The sequence below is a fragment of the Canis aureus genome, chromosome X (assembly GCF_053574225.1).
Source record: "Canis aureus isolate CA01 chromosome X, VMU_Caureus_v.1.0, whole genome shotgun sequence".
In the NCBI taxonomy this organism is placed as follows: Eukaryota; Metazoa; Chordata; class Mammalia; order Carnivora; family Canidae; genus Canis; species Canis aureus.
In genome coordinates, this window is record NC_135649.1 from 106688271 (window position 1) to 106707218 (window position 18948).

The following is an 18948-nucleotide window of genomic DNA, read 5'->3' on the forward strand; positions in this document are numbered from 1 at the left end:
GGCAGGACCTGTGTATCATCAGACTCATCAGTGGGGTTTAGCCTCAGCACCAAGCTAGCCTTCAAGGACAAAGTTATGCCCACATATTAATAACACCATATCCAGACAGCAGATAGACTTGGTTTCTTTTCTAAAATGGGAAAAAAATCCAATTCCGCTAAGCTAAGATGGGGTCTAACAGTTACAATACCACCATTTCTAATCTCACACAGTAGGCAAATACGCCTCTGGCAAAGCATAACGGGAGAGTTTGAGAGGGTAGGTAGGATTCTGTCTACCAATGCTGTTTTTAAGCTCTATGCACAAGAAAAATATTTGCTGAAAGCCAATCTAGTACCAACATGACTAACTCTCCCTTTGTTACTGTTTCTTCTTCCATGCCAACGTAGTAAAAAAGAAAAGTCAGCATGCACTCTTTTTTTTTTTTTAGAGTATCCATTAGAGGGGCACCTGGCTGGCTCAGTCAGTAGAGTATATGACTCTTGACCTAGGGGTCATGAGTTCAAGCCCCACATCAGTGTAGAGTTTACTTAAAAATAAAATCTTAAAAAAGCAACAACAACAATACGATTAAAAAAAAGAAGAACATCTGTTAGATAAATCTATCTTGGGAGGAAGAGGGATGTTCCAGGTTGACACTTAATTCTATCTCCAAACCCACACTGAAGATTTTAATTTCTAATGCTGTGCTCACTACAAATTCACCATAATGAACTCATGCCCTTGATAAAGCGTAAACCTTTTAAAAAAACAATATAACCACTGATGTCTAATAATCTGAGTCAGCAGACCTCTCCCTTTGATGTGGATTGTTATCCACAAACACACTATCAAGCTGTTAGTTACCCGCACTCCCTTAGGAGAGCGTACACTGCTCTCATTGCGGGTCTCTCCACAAACTATCATCCTATCCCTGTGTCTCTAAAAATCTTAAAAAGTTTCACTGCGGCAATCGAAAAGGACCTGTATTTCCACATCCGATACACCAATAACAGTGGGAATAGAAATAAGCTTCTGACTTTCAACTTTACAGTAAGGCCAAATCTCTTCCTATCCTCGGGTCAATTTTATAACGAAGAACTGGTGAATGTAATAGGCTGTGTATCATTTACCACGGTGGTAAATGAAGTCATTACTACTGTTCAAAAAAGGCCCTAAGGCCATCCTGTTATAAAGAGATAAATGAGACCAGGAGACACTTTTGTTCTGTGAGATCAACAGTGAGAAAACGGGGACCTGGCTGAAATAAAACAACAAACACATGAAATTTCTCATTTATAATTTTAATCGAAGCATTGCTATTCATTTTTTCTTAACTCTTTCTTATAAGCACCAAATTTTAATATCTAGGTCAATTTTTTTGGGAAAGAAACACCATCAAAGAACTTCCCTCCAGAATAAAACAATGATGTTCATTCCTCCAAACAACTGAATTTGAAGTCTACTGAAACAAAACAAAAAAGCCCACACACACACACAGAAAAGTAACAAAAATCACATTCTAGGGGTTCAGTGCATTTAGCAGCCTTCGCTGTGCTGTCTAATCATCCTTCAGCTGACTTTCAAAAAAATTAACACCCCAGCGCATCAAAATATACATTTTCCATTTGTTTTGTTTAAATTAAAAATAATAATTAAAAAAAGAAAACTTGAAGGAATTCACAATCAATTGCCTGACTCATTTCGATGTCATGTACAGCATATGAAGGTCAGGAAGGCTATTTGCAGCACACATGATTAGGAGATTGGTCTTCAAGGTTTAGCTTTCTTCCAAACAGTGTAAAATACCCACCTGGACAGGGAGTCAAGGAATAAGAGCAGGCAATTCAAGGAAGAACAGACAGCACTTAAAATTTGTTTGCTAACCTACAAATTGGAAGATGGATTGAAAGCTTCATGGATTGAAGCACTGAGGTGATGGCAATTAAGGCCTCTTAAAACATGGCCACTTGACCACCTGGACTCCTCCCCTCTGTGACCGGGAGGACACTGGAAGGGAGAAGGGAGCCAAGTGGAGAAAAAGGTAAAGGCATACAAATATTCCCTCAGGTGATGCTACTGCTTCCTAAGTCTTTAGATGTTTTAGGGAATGAATATGACAATGAAGGGTGGGACAGAGGGGAGAGATTGGGGATGGGGGGAGGGGGAGAAAGGAGAGGTAGGGAGGAAAGAGGAGAAAAGGTAGAAGGATGGAGAGACTGAGAGTTTCTACAATCTCTCAGTATATAAACAGATCTGACTGTAAAAAGTGCTCCAAAAGGAGACCGTTGGGAGGGGGAGAGAGGTCAAGGATCCCCACACGCCATGGAAGCAAACGGCCACCCCACAGACTGCTCCCCTCCTTCCCAGGACCTAGGGGGTTTCTTAGGGCTTGAGTCTCTGCCACAGGCTGCCAGGGCTCGTGGGCAAGGAGCAGTCACAGGATCCTAGACAGCAATGAAGACTGCTGTGACAGGAAACTGGACTCGGCCACCTCAGATAAGGAAGCTTTTATCTGGAGACTAGAGTCTGCCTTTTAGGAAGAACGGCATCTTAAATTTCCAACGATAATACTCTCATTCTGGTTTTTCTCAGGACTCACTTTACAAAGGGGAACTAACAAAGACGACCAACGTTATTAACTTTGCAATCCCCGGCATTATTTTTGGCTCGTGGTTTCTAGTACAAGCCAGGATCAGGTGAAGCGTAGAAGCTAATATTAAGGTGGGAGAACCTCAATATAAAAGTAAAATGAGTGACAAAACATGAGTCACCTAACTCTGGGAAATGAACAAGGGGTAGTGGAAGGGGAAGTGGGCGGGGGGTTAGGGTGACTGGGTGATGGGCACTGAGGGGGGCACTTGGCGGGATAAGCACTGGGTGTTATTCTATATGTTGGCAAATTGAACTCCAATAAAAAAAATTTTTTTAAATAAAATAAAACTCCAGCAAAAAAAAAAGAAATAAGAATGTGGAAGTAGTTTGTAAATAAAGTGATACACAATTAAGTGTATTTCTGTTACATTGAGATATTAGTCTCTAGAACCATATTTTTCAAAATCTTATTAAAAACTTGAGTACTTTTTCAGTGTAAAAAAAATAAAATAACATGAGCATATTCATTCTTTTTGCCTGCTACAGCTCAAGTGGTGCTTCCCCGACTAGGGCTTCCGAAGCTATATATGTACGTCAGTCTCCTGGCCGGCCGGTTAAGACGGCTCAGCAGGACTTCCCTCCAGCCTCTCCTGGGTGGGGCCTGAGAATCTGCACCCTAACTTCTTCCCAGGGGATGCTGCAGTTCTGGGGCTAGCCTCTGACAACCAATGGCGCTTATAAGCGGAACCACCTAGGGAGGCTGTGGTAAGCCACGCCCCAGAATCGGAGGGTGGGACCCAGGAAGCAGCACTATTTCAAAGTTTTGGGGAATGCCGACGTGCAGCCACGATTGAATACCGTGGCCTTATATAGTACAGAGCTAATCCCATTTATTATTGGATTTCAAATGTTGAACTGGCATGGGATTTACTTGGGTCTTCTGATCTGACAATACAGTGTTATGGTCCAAGGATACAATTCCAAGTATGAGGGAACACAGACGATCTCCTTTGAGAATTCCACAGGACAATACAGGCGCCCAAGCTGTTCTTCATAGAGCGACAAGGCTTCCGTCAAATTCACACAGTTACCCTAAATCAAAGAGAGAAAAGCAAACAATGGGATTCTTGAGTCTTACTGAGGGCCCCTGCTCATGGGAAGGTCTCTAATAAATGAAACCAATTTTATCATTAGATGAAAAAGTTCATCTCTGAAGATAAGGCTTCTGTACTTTGACAAACTGCATTCAGTTCTACTTACAGATCCATTAGCTCATTATCCTTCTACCTCATTTACCAAGCCATTTCAAACTCTTCAGAGTATGAAGCAACAGAAAGCAGGAAGACCAATGTCTCACTAGTAACAGAGTCACTGTATCAACACCATTGCAATGAGCAAAGATTCATACACAGTCATTCAAAATGTTTGCCCAGTTGTCACCACAGTGTTGAGAATGAAGCATCAAAATGATCAGGTTTTCCATTTCCAGAATGGCTTAAAACTACAACCTCCCTAACAATCTGAAACAATGACACAGAACTATATTCCCATCTCCATGCTTTCCCCCAAATAGGTGATTTTAAGGCCGAAGAGGACAAAAGTTTACTCAGAATATATGTGCTAAGGCTATCCTGAAATTCGACTCCTTATCATTTTCTCCTGACTTCATTGTTCTAAACTGTGGTCAAGGAGACACAGTGAAGTCGGCTGGGGGCTACAGGGACAGTTTCCACTTCTGGACCATCAAGGATAAAGAGTGAGCTACTCTGTGACCGTGGAGAAAAAAAAAGGATGAATCAGATGCTGGCTAAGAACAGGGTAGAGCTGTGGATATAGTATCTGCATGGTTCTACAGCAGTGCTGCTGTTTGTTTTTTGAAAGTAATCTCTACACCCAACGTGGGGTTTGAATTCACATCCCCAAGATTAAGAGTGCCACTTTCCGCGTTCCACTGATTGAGCCAGCCAGGCACCCCTAGAGCAGTGCTTCTTAATCGTTAATGTGTGTATGAATCACAAGTGATTTTTGTTCGGTAGGTCTGGGGTAGGGCTTATCATATTAGCACAATTTTCCCCCAAGGGCTTTTCAAAATGGGTACTTAATACCACCTATTTCCTTTTAACCTCTGAAGTTCTTAACATTCTGAAGATTACTGAACATGTGTGCTGATTCTATTTCTTCTTCACTATCACTGTGCCTTAGAATAGGTAAGTACAATGTAAAATGAAAATCACTTACAAATGAAGGCAAGGCATCCTGTGATGTAAGCATCCCCAAGAAGGATATTTCGAAATCAACCAACCAGCTACAGGCAAGTGGGCAAAAAGAACTATTCTGAGAGCTGCCCTCAGTGGTTTTAACTTAGCACATTTGCTCAGCATGACGTCGTCCTTCAGTGCCAGCCGGTTTAGTAACCCATCATCTAGGGTCCTGCAGTGGGATTTGGCCAAAGTGCCCTTCACCAGTATATAATTTGGTTTCAACATTAAGTTCACTGTGAGAGTATATAAACACCACATGTGTAATTTTAGATTCACAAATAGAAAACACTGCCTGGATGTTTTTAGAACACATCACCACTGGGGAAGCTATAGAATGGAAATGCCACCTAGGTGCACAGTTCAATGGCTTTTCTTGCCATCTTAAAATTGACACTGCATTCTCTTTATTGAGGGCATATGGGAGGATGTCCTTAGTAAGAATGTGGTAAGGAAATAGGAAAGTTTCAATTTGTTCTTCCCCAACACCGTCAAAAAGTAGTTTAAAAAAAGAAAGGAAAAAAACCTCACCACAAATGGAGACCTACCCAAAAAAAGTAATGTGATACATTTTACTTTACTTTCCTGTGTTTTTAAATGGAAATACATTTTTTTTCTTAAGAAAGACATATTGGATCTGTCTCTGCTGCCATAATGGCGCACATCAATGTCCTGGCAGATGCTCTCAAGAACATTAACAATGCCGAAAAGAGAGGCAAATGCCAGGTACTTAATAAGCCATGCTCCAAAGTCAATGTCCGATTTCTAACTGTGATGATGAAGCATGGTTACATTGGTGAATCTGAAATCACTGATGATCACAGAGCTGGGAAAATTGCTGTGAACCTCACAGGCAGGTAAAACAAGTGTATGCAGAGTGATCAGCCCCAGATCTGATGTACAACTGAACGATCTAGAAAAACGGCTCCCCCTCCACCAGTTTGGTTTCACTGTGCTGACAACTTTAGCTGGCATCATGGACCATGAAGAAGCAATACAAAAATATACAAGAGGGAAAATCCTGTGATTCCTTTTTCTAGGGATGTAATACATAGATGCAAATAAAATGCCTCAATGGACCCCCCCCCCCAAAAAAAAGGAAGAAAAGACATATTGGAGATGCAGAACAAAAACCCAAGAGCAGAGAGTTAAACACCTCTTAAGGATGAGAAGGGAGTAAAAAAAAAAAGAAAAGGATGAGAAGGGAGTAATGTTGGAGGGGGTGGGGAGGAGTGCCATCCTAAGAGGTGAATCCCAGTTTAGTAGTTCGGCTCTAGAAAGTTTTCTTTGCCCCGTGTTAGCTGTGGGTAGAGGTGACACTTTTTATAGAATTCTGTATTGTTTTTATCTTTTATTATTATTTATTTGAGAGAGCACAGAGAGGGACACAGAGGGAGAGAGAGAATCCCCAGTAGGCTCTATACCCAGCATACAGTCCAATGTGGAGATCGACCTAAGCCAAAATCAAGAGTCTGACACATGGGGCACCTGGGCGGCTCCGTCGGTTAAGTGTCTGACTCTTGGGTTTCGACTCAGGTAATGTTCTCATGGTCATGAGGTGAAGCCTTGCTTCAGGCTCCATGCTCAGCAGAGGGTCTGCTTGAGATTCTCTCCCTCTCCCCCTCTGCTGCTCCTGTTCATGCTCTAATAAAATAAATAAATCTTAAAAAAAAAAAAAAAGTCAGACACTTAACTGCCTGAGCCATCCAGGCACCCTTGTTTTTCTTTTAAATTTAAGTTAGCAGGTTATGAATTCTGTAATGTAAAAAAAATTAACAGGTCCAGAAGAATACATCCTTAACAACACCATTCTTATCAAGTTAAAGCAAACTACAAAATATAATGATTTAGGAAATTACACATGTAAAACACCTACAAAGAAAAGTACAGGGTGGAGGGGTGTCTGGGTGGCTCAGTTGGTTAAATGTCTGCCTTTGGCTCAGGTTATGATCTCAGGGTCCTGGGATCGAGCCCTGCATCAGGCATCCTGCTCAGTGGGGGAGCCTGCTTCTCCCTCTCCCTTTGCTGCTCACCCTGCTTGTGTTCTCTCACTCTATCAAATAAATAAATAAAATCTTTAACAGAAAAAAAAGGAAGAAAAGTACATGGGGGTACCTAGCTGGCTCAGTCAGGAGTGTGTGACTCTTGATCTTGGAGTCAAAAGTTTGAGCCCCACATTAGGCACAGAGTTTACAAGAGAGAAGAGGAGAGAAAGAGGAAATAAGAGAAAAACAGGAATAAAAAAGAATAACAGTAAAGATAGGTTACCTTCTGGAAGGTGGACAGGGATTAGGAAGGAATGTTGATGTGTCAAGCGAAGGTACTAGTTAATGTCCACTTCTCAAGCGAGGGGTGGTGGTATTTTGCATAACTTATGTGAATGCCACATACATAATTTTATATCAAAAGACCTTCAGGGTTTATCTTAATGGGGAGTGGAGAAGACAAGTGAGGGAGGTAAAGTCCCAGGACCTATCTCTTCCAGTCTCTTGAAAGCAAATCTTCCCTGGATTCAACCCCCACCGCCCCCTGCCCTGGCCCACCAGAGCCACTCAATTCCCACCCACTCCACAGCACAGCATTCCCTACACCTCCCCAGCTTTGTGGTGCAGTAACTAGGCTGTGTTCGTGCAGTCACAGTCATACTAGTGACATCAAGAACTTGCTACTGTGATGCAAGCGATTTGAGGCAGGACATTCAGGTTTTGTCTGTCGCCAAGTAACAGGTCAAACAACATTTTCATCCCATCTTGACACTTCAGTTCTGAGCTAGATGCTCTGGGAAGGGGAGGTAGGCGTGAATCAAGAGTATCTCCTGAACATTATCACATGGCAGTTTTAAAAAGGACTACGGGAGTGCCTGAATGGTTCAGTCGGTTAAATGTCAGACTCTTGATTTCAGCTCAGGTCATGATCTCGTGGGCTGTGGGCGAGCCCCAGGTTGGGCTCCAGGCTCAGTGGAGAGTCTCCCTCTACCCCTCCCCTCAAGTCATGCACGTGGGCACACACATGCACTTTCTCTCTAAAATAAATAAATCTAATTAAAAAAATAAAATAAAATAAAATAAAATAAATAAATCTTTAAAAAAACTTTTAAAAATTTAAAACATACATCATGACAAATCAGCATATCCTGAATCAAACCACCCTGTGCTCTTGACTCAACTACTGCCTCTTCCAAGGCCTTCTACACTTACTCCACATGGATTGCACCATGTGACACATTCAACCACTGAAAGTACCATATGATCCCAGAGTATCGTAAAGGAGCTTGCCCTGTGTTTCCAACTGTAATGAATGCAGGGACAGGAAACCTATCCTAATGTATCTTTTGAACAGCCCTGGGCGTGATTTTTCCTAAAAGTTGGTTGGTAATGGCAAATTATCAAAGCCTGGATCATTAGTATCTACAAACCAGCTGTGGTGATCTGCTCAGCAAGCAGCACTTGTAGTAGCCCCCCACCCTATGATACCAGCTCCCCAAGACAGCACTCTAGCAGGCAAACACAACAAAAGAGAACAGTCACACTTCCTTCCTAAGTCTGCCTGTTCTGTGCCACGCTGCCTACAGTGGCCCCGAACGGTTTTCAGTCTCTTTTGGTGAAAAATCCCAGAACCTCCCATTCTTCCCCAACTTAAGCTGCTAGAGAGTTCTATTTACGGAAACCTAAGAACCAAATTCTAGCCATATGCTCGGCTTGAGAAATAGCCACTCATGAAAAAAACCTAACTCATTGAATTTGGTTTGTTCTCACAAAAGTAAGACAACTTTAAGCAGGTTTCATGGTAGACTTCCTATAAATCATGGGTCTGCAAACTCCATCTGTAAAGGACCAGAATGAAGAGTTTAGGCATAGAGATCACAGTCCCCATCCCAACCACTCAGTGGGCACCTAGAGCATTAGAGAAGTCAAAGGTAAAATGTCACGAATGGGTGTGGCTGTCTGGCAAGAAAACCTTATCAAAACAAGCAGTAGGAGAGATCTGGCCCATAGTTTGCAGACCCCTGCTTTAAGAGAGTCAAGCCTAGAATGTGTTAAAAAAATTTCATTTCTAAACATCAGGCCAAAAAAATCCATTCATATAGTCATCTGTTTCCCTTGAAGTTCCCAATACTTTCACCAAGGGCAAGGTCTAGGATTAATCACCATGGGGAAGGGAAGGGGAAGAAAATGGGATGGGCTGAAGACTAATTCAAGATGTCTGACAGTTGCCAAGTTGTTTTCAGCATTATTAATCTCAGATTCCATCAACTGCCCCGGGCCTGCATTAAAATGCCTCCTTGGGAGAATAAAGTTAAGACCTCTCTACTAGTTTTTGACATTTAAATATACTAAAGCTTTTTAAAGGGGTGGGGGAGATCTCCCGAAAGCACTTAATAAGAATTATAGGGACCATAGTGCAGTACTACCTAAGTAAGTGCTTATCTTCTGCTAATGAATCAAGGGATTGTTGTAGCAATAAAGTGACTCAGATCATCATTTAGCTCCTTTTGTGGTCATTTTCAGAATTTTCTTCAGGGCTTTAGTAGGTTATATGTATATTTTTTTATATAACATACAAATTTTAAACTTTTTTTTTTCCAATTTAAGAATCCCATAGAGAAGGAGGAAAAAAAAACAATTTGCTTCCATCTGGTGGTAGGAGCTCATACTACAGTCAAAGCAATTTATGAAAGTTATGTTGATAAATCGGCTTTCCAGTGAAGAATCTCCTAGAGGATGAGAGGGAAAATTTTAAAAAACAAGACCAAACAAAAATATCACGATCTGTGTCTCCATCTGGTGGCAGTACATCATAGTACAGCCACAGCCCCAGGTCAGTGAGTGAGGACACTGCGCAATAAAAGGACACAACAGAACTCATTAATTCCCACAAGATGACAGGTCAGCTATTTATAACCTACTGTTTGAAAGAACATAATTCAGTTACAATGTTCTATCCTTAAGAGACAAATTCCAATAAAATGCATGCAAATTTCAAACATAAAATTCTTATGGAGAGTTTTGGGAAGAAACAGTTAAGCAGTCTACCTGTGTAAAATATTTCCCATCCTGTTTCAGTACTTTCATTGAGAGGTCAAGAATCAGTCTGAGAAACTCCCATGTGGAATCTGGATGTTAAAAAGAAAAATGTATGTTATACAAACATGGGTTTGCGTGCATCAGAAACAACATCTAAAGTCAAGTATCAAAAAAATAAATAAAGTCAAATATCCACATTAATATTCAACAATACCAAAAAAAGAAACAGCCAAGAGCTTAAGACCCAATATTCAAGAGCTCATTCGTGAAAATTTGCTGTCATTTTTGGGTGTCCTGCACACATGTGCACAGACTTACGCATGATCAAAAGCAAATATCCATGTGCTGAGCACTGCTTTCACGATACCAATAATGATTTGACAGAAAGGCAGAAGTGGAAATCTGAAAAATAACAGCTTTAAGGGGGAAGTAGTGACATCCTGAGACAAACAGCAAGGGTCATCAGGTGGGGACTCAGTTTGCAAACTCAGCAGGAAGGCAAAGTTATAGAAAGAACAGTAACACCAAAACGCCAAGCGGGCAGTGGTTTGGAGTGTGTGTTTTGAGAATGGGGAACTGTTTCTAGTGTTGCTTAGAAAGGTCACCAGTTTGTCCCATGACAAGTTAAAAATCACAGAATAGAACTAAATTACCAAACAAGCTAATTTCTCAATGATGTGATTATGCATCATTTTATTTAATGTTTCTCTCAAATGACTGAGTAAATTTACTCATTTGGTGACAGAAACCCAGCCATCCTTCCACTGTGGGCCTCAGTTGAACCACCCTTGAAAACATGAAGGAACTTATTAAGGAGACAATCTCTAAGAGCCTTCCATTCTCACAGGGTGCGCCCCAAAAAAATCATTTTCATTAACATGTTGGTTATAAAAGAAAAAACAGAATCTACCTTCTTCTGGAGACGTGGAGATTGGAACAGCTGTCAAATCATTAATCACATAATCAAACTCTCTCCCTTCTTTGGCGTACCTCTTCAGTACTGGAATACAGTCTTCTATTAGAACCTTCCAAAAAAGAGGAATAGATGCGTGTAAGCTGGCTCCTATGGAAGCATATACACCCTTCTAGAGGAGGGAGGAAAATGCAAACTGCTGCTGGGATCCACAGCACCTGCCACATGAACAAAAATGACTTCCATCCATGCCTATAACAGCTACAAATCAGTGCCTACTATATGCTTTGTCTGCCTTCTGATTTAATCTAAGCAACACATCTACAGGTACTATTATTATCCACAGTTTAAAATGGGAAAAATTAAGAGGGGTTACAAAGGGGCGCCTGGGTGGCTCAGTTGGCTAAGTACCTGACTCTTGATTTTGGCTCAGGTCATGATCTCAGGGTTGTGGGATGGAGCACTTGGGCTCTGTGCTGGGTGAGGAGTGGAGCCTATTTAAGATTCTCTTCTCTCCCCTCTCTCTTCTTCTCCCTCTGCCCCTCCAAAAGAGAGAGAGAGAGAGAGAGGGAAAGGATATGCAGCGTTTGCTTCAGCAGCACACATACTAAAATTGGAAGGATACAGAAAGATTAGCATGGCCTCTGCACAAGGATGAGAGACAAATTCATGAAGCATCCCATACTCTTGGGAGACAGAGTGAGAAGGAGAAGGGGGGGAAGGAGAGGAGAAGGGTTACGTAGCTTGCCCAAAGGTACCCAATAGGAAATGGAGCCAAGAAGTACACCTATATCTATATGAAAGCCAAGTTCACACTTGAATCTATATTGCCTCTCCTACTACTATCTATATTTTCTTCTACTTTTAGTTTTTCTTTTTATGCCACTTAATGACTACATTGTCTATTGATTTTTTACATCTCACCTCAAACTATTAACCTACAGTTTTTCAAGATATTTTTTTTTACCACTTTGAATACTGTTGGTAATACAATTATGTAAAAGAATACCAACTCCCACAATCACAATTATTAATGAGTACAGCAGTTAAGAGCTGGAATTCTCAAACAGATCCTTTACAATAAACAGTTATCCTTGAACAACATCGGTTTGAACTGTCTGGGTCCACTTATTTGCAGGTTTTTTTCCCCTAATACCGTAGAATATTGTAAAAATATTTTCTCTTCCTTATGATTTTCTTAATCACATTTTCTCTAGCTTACTTTATTGTAGGAATATAGTATATAATACATATAACATACAAAATGTGTTGACTATTTATGTTCTTGGTAACACCTCCAGTCAAAAGAATGTTATTAAGTAAAGTTTTGGGGGAGTCAAAAGTTACGTGCAGGGCAGCCCAGGTGGCTCAGCCATTTAGCACTGCCTTCGGCCCAGGGCATGACCCTTGGGGGTCTCAGGATCGAGTCCCACATCGGGCTCCCTGCATGGGGCCTGCTTCTCCCTCTGCCTGTGTCTCTGCTTCTCTCATGAATAAATAAATAAAATCTTTAAAAAAATTTTTTTAAAGTTATGTGCAAATTTCTGTGTGTAGGGGTCAGCATTCCTAATCCCCATGTTGTTCAAGGGTCAACTGTACAAGGAAGTAAGTTTGGGGCTTTCCTTATCTTTTAAGTATTGAAGCCATAGGCTGGGGACCCATCTGGCTGTAGGTAACATCCTGAACTAACAGAGGAGTTACTCTCCTTGCCTTATATTTTTCTAGTTACAAAATACATACTCATGAAAAATTCATAGAAGTCAGAAGTCGTTTGCCAAAATTCCCTAAAATAACCCATTCCAGGATTTTTCCTATGAATGTTCTCACAGAGATCCTCAGTCACAATTTTAAGAACTCGATCTTATAGCCCTAAGGTTTTATAACTTGCTTCACTTAATGTATCATCTAAGTACAACCATTCGAAGATCTAGAAGACACTAATCAATCCTGTGTGATATGCTCAGTTTTCTCCTAAGCTCGTATACACTCTTACCAACACACGTTCTCAGATAAACACACATGCTGTTCTTTTTAGAACTAGGATCACACATATTCTGAACTTGAAATTTTTCATCTAACACTGTTCGGTGTCATCGTAGATTTTTGGGGGGGATAATGATTTTTTTTTAAGATTTTATTTATTCATGAGAGAGAGGCAGAGACACAGGCAGAGGGAGAAGCAGGCTCTATTGGAAGGAGCCCGACGCGGGACCCGATCCCGGGACTCCAGGATCAGGCCCTGGGCCGAAGGCAGGTGCTAAACCACCAAGCTACCCAGGGATCCCCTAATTTTTTTTTTATATTGTACCATTCCATAAAAAACTACTCTTTAACCTCCTTGTATAGATGTCTGGCTGTAAGCCAGACATTCAAACACTAGGTTGCTGATACAAAAGGGATGTAGATTTTAGTTTTTATAGTTTGGATAGTAACTCATGCCCCAACTAGCTATGCATGCAAGCACCTATTTCCTTGCATCCTCCCCAACACTGGATGTTGTCCCTCTTCTATTGCGACAGGTCCCTCGCTAATGTCTTCACGTGAACTTGCTGGGCCACTAAAAGGGGTGAGCATCTTGTTAGAAGTTTATAGGATATTTAATTTTCGTCTTCTGAGAAATACCAGTTCATGCCCTTTACATTTTTTCCATTTAATTATCTTAATTTTTAAATTTTAAATTGTAGGGGCTCTTTATATTATTAAAGGGATTAAATCCCTGTCGTGTCTGTTACCAGTTTTTCCAGCTTCATTTATGGGATTAGGTTGTTGTTATGGTTTCTGGGTTTGTCTTTCTTTTAAAAGGTTTCCTAAATCCAAAGTTAAATATGCTAAATTTCCCTAAATGTATTAAGTTTTTGTATCCAGAGCTTAAGCCATCTGAGATTAACTTTTCTATGGCTTCCAAGGTCATGTTAACTTTGTTCTCATTGGAATGGACAGCCCATTGTGTTGGCATGGCCTATGAAATCAACTAAATCTCCTTTTCCCAAGCAAACTGAAATATAGCTTAGGCCATCTATTACTAGTACAAATATATACTCAGACATGTTCAAAGTCTCTGTGCCATTCCTTTTATCCATTCCTGTGTCAACACCACACTATTTAGTTACTATGCTTTAACAGTAAATGATAAACAACAGGAAAATCTCCCAGCAGTATGATTTTTTTAAATTTATTTTTTGGCTATTCTTAGGTATTTATTGTTACAAATGAACTCAAAAATCATTTGATCTAATTCTAAAAACTTTCGGATTCTGATTAGAACTACTTGTAATTAGGAAGTTACAGACATTGTTCTGGTGTTCTCGTCTTAAAAATATAACATGTCTCTCCGTATATTCCAACTTCAGTTATGGTCTTTCAAGAAGATCCTGACATAATTCTTACCAGTACCACAATACCATTCTTATTTAAATATATTCCCAGGTATTTAACAATTGGTCATAAGTCCTAACTGTAAAACCTGAAACCATAAAAATCCTAGGAGAGAGCACAGGCAGTAACCTCTAACATTAGTCATAGCAACCTTTCTCTAGATAGGTCTCCTGAGGCAAGGGAAATAAAAGCAAAAATAAACCACTGGGACATCAAAATAAAAAGCTCCTGGGCAGCCCCAGTGGTGCAGCGGTTTAGCGCCGCCTGCAGCCTGGGGCATGATCCTGGAGACCCTGGATCCAGTCCCAGGTCAGGCTCTCTGCGTGGACCCTGCTTCTCCCTCTGCCTGTATCTCTGCCTCTCTCTCTCTGTCTCTATGAATAAATAAATAAAATATTTAAAAATAATAAATAAAATATGAAATGCATCTTTTAAAAAAATAATAAAAAATAAAAGCTCCTGCACAGCAAAGGACACAATCAATCAACAAAACTAAAAGACAACCTATGAAATGGGAGAAGATATTTACAAATGACATAGTTGATAAAAGGTTAGGATCCAAAATATATAAAGAACTTACACAACTCAATACCCAAAATACAAACAATCCAACTTAAAAATGGCCAGAAGATATAAACAGACATTTTTCCAAAGACATCTAGATGGCCAACAGATACTTGAAAAGATGCTCAACCTCACTCATCGTCAGGGAAATGCAAATCAAAGCTACAGTGAGGTATTGCCTGACACCTGTCAGAATGGCTAAAATTAACAACACAAGAAACAACACGTGTTGGTGAGGATGTGGAGAAAAGGGAACCCTCTTGCACTATTGGTGGGAATGCAAACGGGGGCAGCCACTATGGAAAACAGTATGGAAGTTCCTCAAAAAGTTAAAAAAAAAAAAAAAAAAAAAAGAACTACCCTATGACCCAGCAATTGCACTACTGGATATTTACCCAAAGAATACAAGAACATTATTAATTCAAAGGGATACGTGCACCCCAACGTTTATGGCAGCATTATTTACAAGAGCCAAGATATGGAAGCAGCCCAAGGGTCCATCAATTGATGAATGGATAAAAAAGTGGGGGGTGTGTGTGTGTGTGTGTTTATACACAGCGGGATTTTATTCAGCCATAAAAAAACAAAATCTTGCCACTTGTAATGACATGGATGGAGCTACAGTGTATTATGCTAAGTGAAACGTCAGTGAGAGAAAGACAAATGCCATAGGATTTCACTCATATGTGGAATTTAAGAAACAAATGAGCAAACAAAAGAGACAAACCAAAAACCACCCTTAATTATATTCATCAGATGGTTACAGAGGGAAGGTGGGCAGGGGGATGGGGGAAATAGGTGATGGGGATTAGGAGTACACTTATCGTGATGAGCACTGATATATACTCAGTTATAACTGAATCAGTTATCATCTGAAACTAATATAATACTCGTTAACTACTCTAGAATTAAAATTACAAATTAAAAAAAAATTGATTATTCTGAATAGGCTCTCCAGCCCACTCTCTACCTCCAATTTCTATTCAAACTTTTTTGCATTTAACATAGCTTAAAAAAATTTTTTTTGATTGCCCAATCACTTTACCAAATTCTCATTAACTCAACTAATTTTCTAGATGAGTTTCCTAGATTTTCAAAGCACTCATATCATCTGCAAATAATGATTCTTTCTATATTTATACTGTTTTCATTCTCCTACCTTACTGCATTAGCTAATACCTCAAAAACAATGTTGATGGACGCCTGGGTGGCTCAGCAGTTGAGGGTCTGCCTTCGGCTCAGGACGTGATCCCGGAGTTCTGGGATCAAGTCCCACATCGGGCTCCCTGCATGGAGCCTGCTTCTCCCTCTGCCTATGTCTCTGCCTCTCCCTCTCAGTGTCTCTCATGAATAAATAAATAAAATCTTAAAAAAACAATGTTGAATAAAGATAACAATAAGCATCTTCACTTTACTTCCAGTTTTACTGGAAATGCCTTCTGTATCTCACCATTTTACATTAACATTAAATTTGATAGTTTGTTATGTTTGGGTAGTCTCCCTTCTATTGCAGTTTTATCTTTATTAAGATAAAAGACTTTATTAAGAATGACTGCTAAATATCCCCCAAATGCTTTGTCATCTGTTAATATTTTAAAATAATTCATTTAATAATGAATCATGTTGACAGGTTTCTTAAGATTCCCATTTTTATGTTTCTGAACTAAATCTTTCTTGGGCCTAATGGAGTTATTTTAAATGAACCGCTAGATTTAATTTACTCTTTTACTTGAAAATCTTATACACTCCTCAAAACCAATCTTTAGGTTTCCTTTTTGTACTACCTTAAGGATTTTAGCATGAAGGTTACTCCACCATTATAAAAGGAATGGGGAGCGTTTTGGAACAGTTCCTATTTTCTAAAAATGATTAACAGGGGACGGCTGCGTGGTCAGCAGTTGAGCGTCTGCCTTCACGCCCAGGGTGTGATCCTGGAGTCCAAGGATCCAGCCCCACATTGGGCTTCCTGCATGGAGCCTGCTTCTCTCTCTGCCTACGTCTCTGCCTCTCTCTCTCTGTGTGTCCCTTATGAATAAAAAATAAATCTTTAAAAAAAAATTTTAATTAAAAAAATAAAAATAAAAGATGACTAATGGAGTAATTATGTGTTTTCCAAATAATAAACATTTGCAAAGGGGCACCTGGGTGGCTCAGCAGTTGAGCCTTTGGCTCAGGTGGGGTCCTGGGATCAAGTCCCACATCGGGCTCCCCACGTGGAGCCTGCTTCTCCCTCTGCCTATGTCTCTCTCTGTGTCTCTCATGAATAATTAAATTTAAAAAAATAAAAATAAACATTTACAAAGAGCTGGTGTATTTTTAATGGTAGTATTTTAATGGCTAAGGGGCTTGCCTATTATTATCCCCAGACTAGCAACCCCCAACCTCAGAAGAATTTTCCAGGCTTCCCTTAATGGTTGTTCTAATCCAGCAAGAAGACAGGAGGGGTAGGCAGGTGCATTCAGGCATCCAACTTCCTCAAAAGCAGAACCACTTCAAATAAAATACTACTTTTCCATTTCCTGGAATGTCCAATTGTCAAAGTCACCACCTGCCTTTGGTGCTCTGCTTTCAGACAGACTTGCAAGTCAAGAGTTGTCTTCTAAAGCCATTAGTAAATCATCCCACATACATTCAGCCTCTAATTATAACAACCTACAACTCCACCTTACTGCAGGTTTGGGTTTGTGGTTCTATTTATGCTTAAATTGTTTTTCTGAATTCATACAAGGGAGTTAACAGAAGGAGCCAGGGAGACAGGAATCTTACTGAATTACTCTTCTAAAGTTACCCTACAACCTTGAATAAATGTCTTTTAAACTCTGTTAAGTTTCATCTTCTTTAGCTATAACATAGAAACAATAGCCACTTGGTACAGGTTTGAGGATGACAGGTTAAAACACCTTAGGCAGAGAGTCTGGCTAACAATGCAAACATTATTTGACAACAATGGTAACTTTTAGCTCCATGTTAAACAAATCGGTCATGCTCTGATTAACTTAACCCTCTGTCCCTTCTTAAAACTCTCAAACAGTACATGTGAAATATATACACACATATATATATGTATGTGTGTATATATATGTATGTGTGTGTATATATATATCCTCCTTTCCCTTTTGCCCACAAAACAATCACACCTACATTGCAATATAGAAAGAATTCTCTCTGCTTAAAAAATTAACTTGTATGCACCACGAGATCAAATTTGGATGCAAATACATTAGGCAAGATGGGGTAGGGTTAAGCAATTTACAGATCAATAAATTAAGGCACTCGTCTAAACGGTTTATAAATCTGAAGACAGGGGATCCCTGGGTGGCTCAGCAGTTTGGCGCCTGCCTTCAGCCCAGGGCATGATCCTGGAGTCCTGGGATCGAGTCCCCACATCAGGCTCCCTGCATGGAGCCTGCTTTTCCCTCTGCCTGTGTCCCTTCCCTGCCTCTCTCTCTCTCTCTCTCTCTCTCTCTCTGTGTGTGTGTGTCTCTCATGAATAAATGAATAAATTTTTTTTAAAAAAATTTAAAAAAATAAATCTGGAGACAGATACCTTTTTTTTGAGACATTTAAGATCCTGTTCAAATAAAACGTATGTTATATTGCTCTAATTAGTATAGATATGAGCACCGAACACATGCATGCTCAAAATACAATACAAAACGTATCCTACAAACTAGTAATTGATCAACTTGCAAGTACAGTACAATTTAGGAGAGAAACTAATTTGCTCAGCAAGAAGCAACTGTTCAGACATTCATAGAACTCACACAAAGAGTCTGAAGTGCAGCAGAATATGCCACCTCAAAATATGGCACTTTGGTATATTGATTATTTTGAGCTGTGGGCACTTGAAAAACAACAAATGCAAAAAGCAGATTTCTCTGGATTCTCCCTTTAATCTGCCTAAACATAGATCCTCCGAAATAAAACTGAATTGGGGGAGATCCCCTCTCTAGGGGATTCTACAAGGGAAGGTTGACCTTTATTTATCACGGGACAGGAGATGGATACCACCATCCAGACAAACTTAGTCACAAATATTGTACCTACCCCATCCAGTCTTGCAAGGGCCCATTATCTTTCCTACAAGTCACTCACTCCCCAAGGCACCTTGACCCCTTTCCCTATTTAGATGATATTTAAACCTAAATTCTAAAGCTACCTCTGAGTTACTCAGCTCTGGGTCTCTCCCAAGTATACGCGACGTATATACGTCAATCAACTTCTGCTTTTGTTACTCTTT

General features: G+C 40.1%; 1 protein-coding gene, 1 non-coding gene and 1 pseudogene across 7 annotated transcripts in view; 2 read left to right on the plus strand and 1 right to left on the minus strand.

The window, feature by feature from the left end:
- Positions 1-1267: 1267 nt before the first annotated feature.
- The window catches only part of SMS (spermine synthase), a 54571-nt gene continuing 36890 nt past the window's right edge, over positions 1268-18948 (minus strand). For all 6 annotated transcript variants that reach the window (XM_077888131.1, XM_077888127.1, XM_077888129.1 and 3 more), the window contains exons 8-11: positions 10767-10881; positions 9866-9945; positions 3551-3666; positions 1268-1792 (exon numbers count right to left, since the gene is read on the minus strand). In XM_077888131.1, coding sequence (XP_077744257.1) covers positions 1753-1792; positions 3551-3666; positions 9866-9945; positions 10767-10881 — 351 coding nt within the window. In that variant the 3' untranslated portion in view covers positions 1268-1752. The remainder of the gene's footprint in view (positions 1793-3550; positions 3667-9865; positions 9946-10766; positions 10882-18948) is intronic.
- LOC144308012 (small ribosomal subunit protein uS8 pseudogene) lies at positions 5427-5859 on the plus strand (annotated as a pseudogene).
- On the plus strand, positions 11357-11458 carry LOC144309256 (U6 spliceosomal RNA). Its single transcript, XR_013375315.1, has one exon. It is a non-coding gene; the product is annotated as a U6 spliceosomal RNA (small nuclear RNA).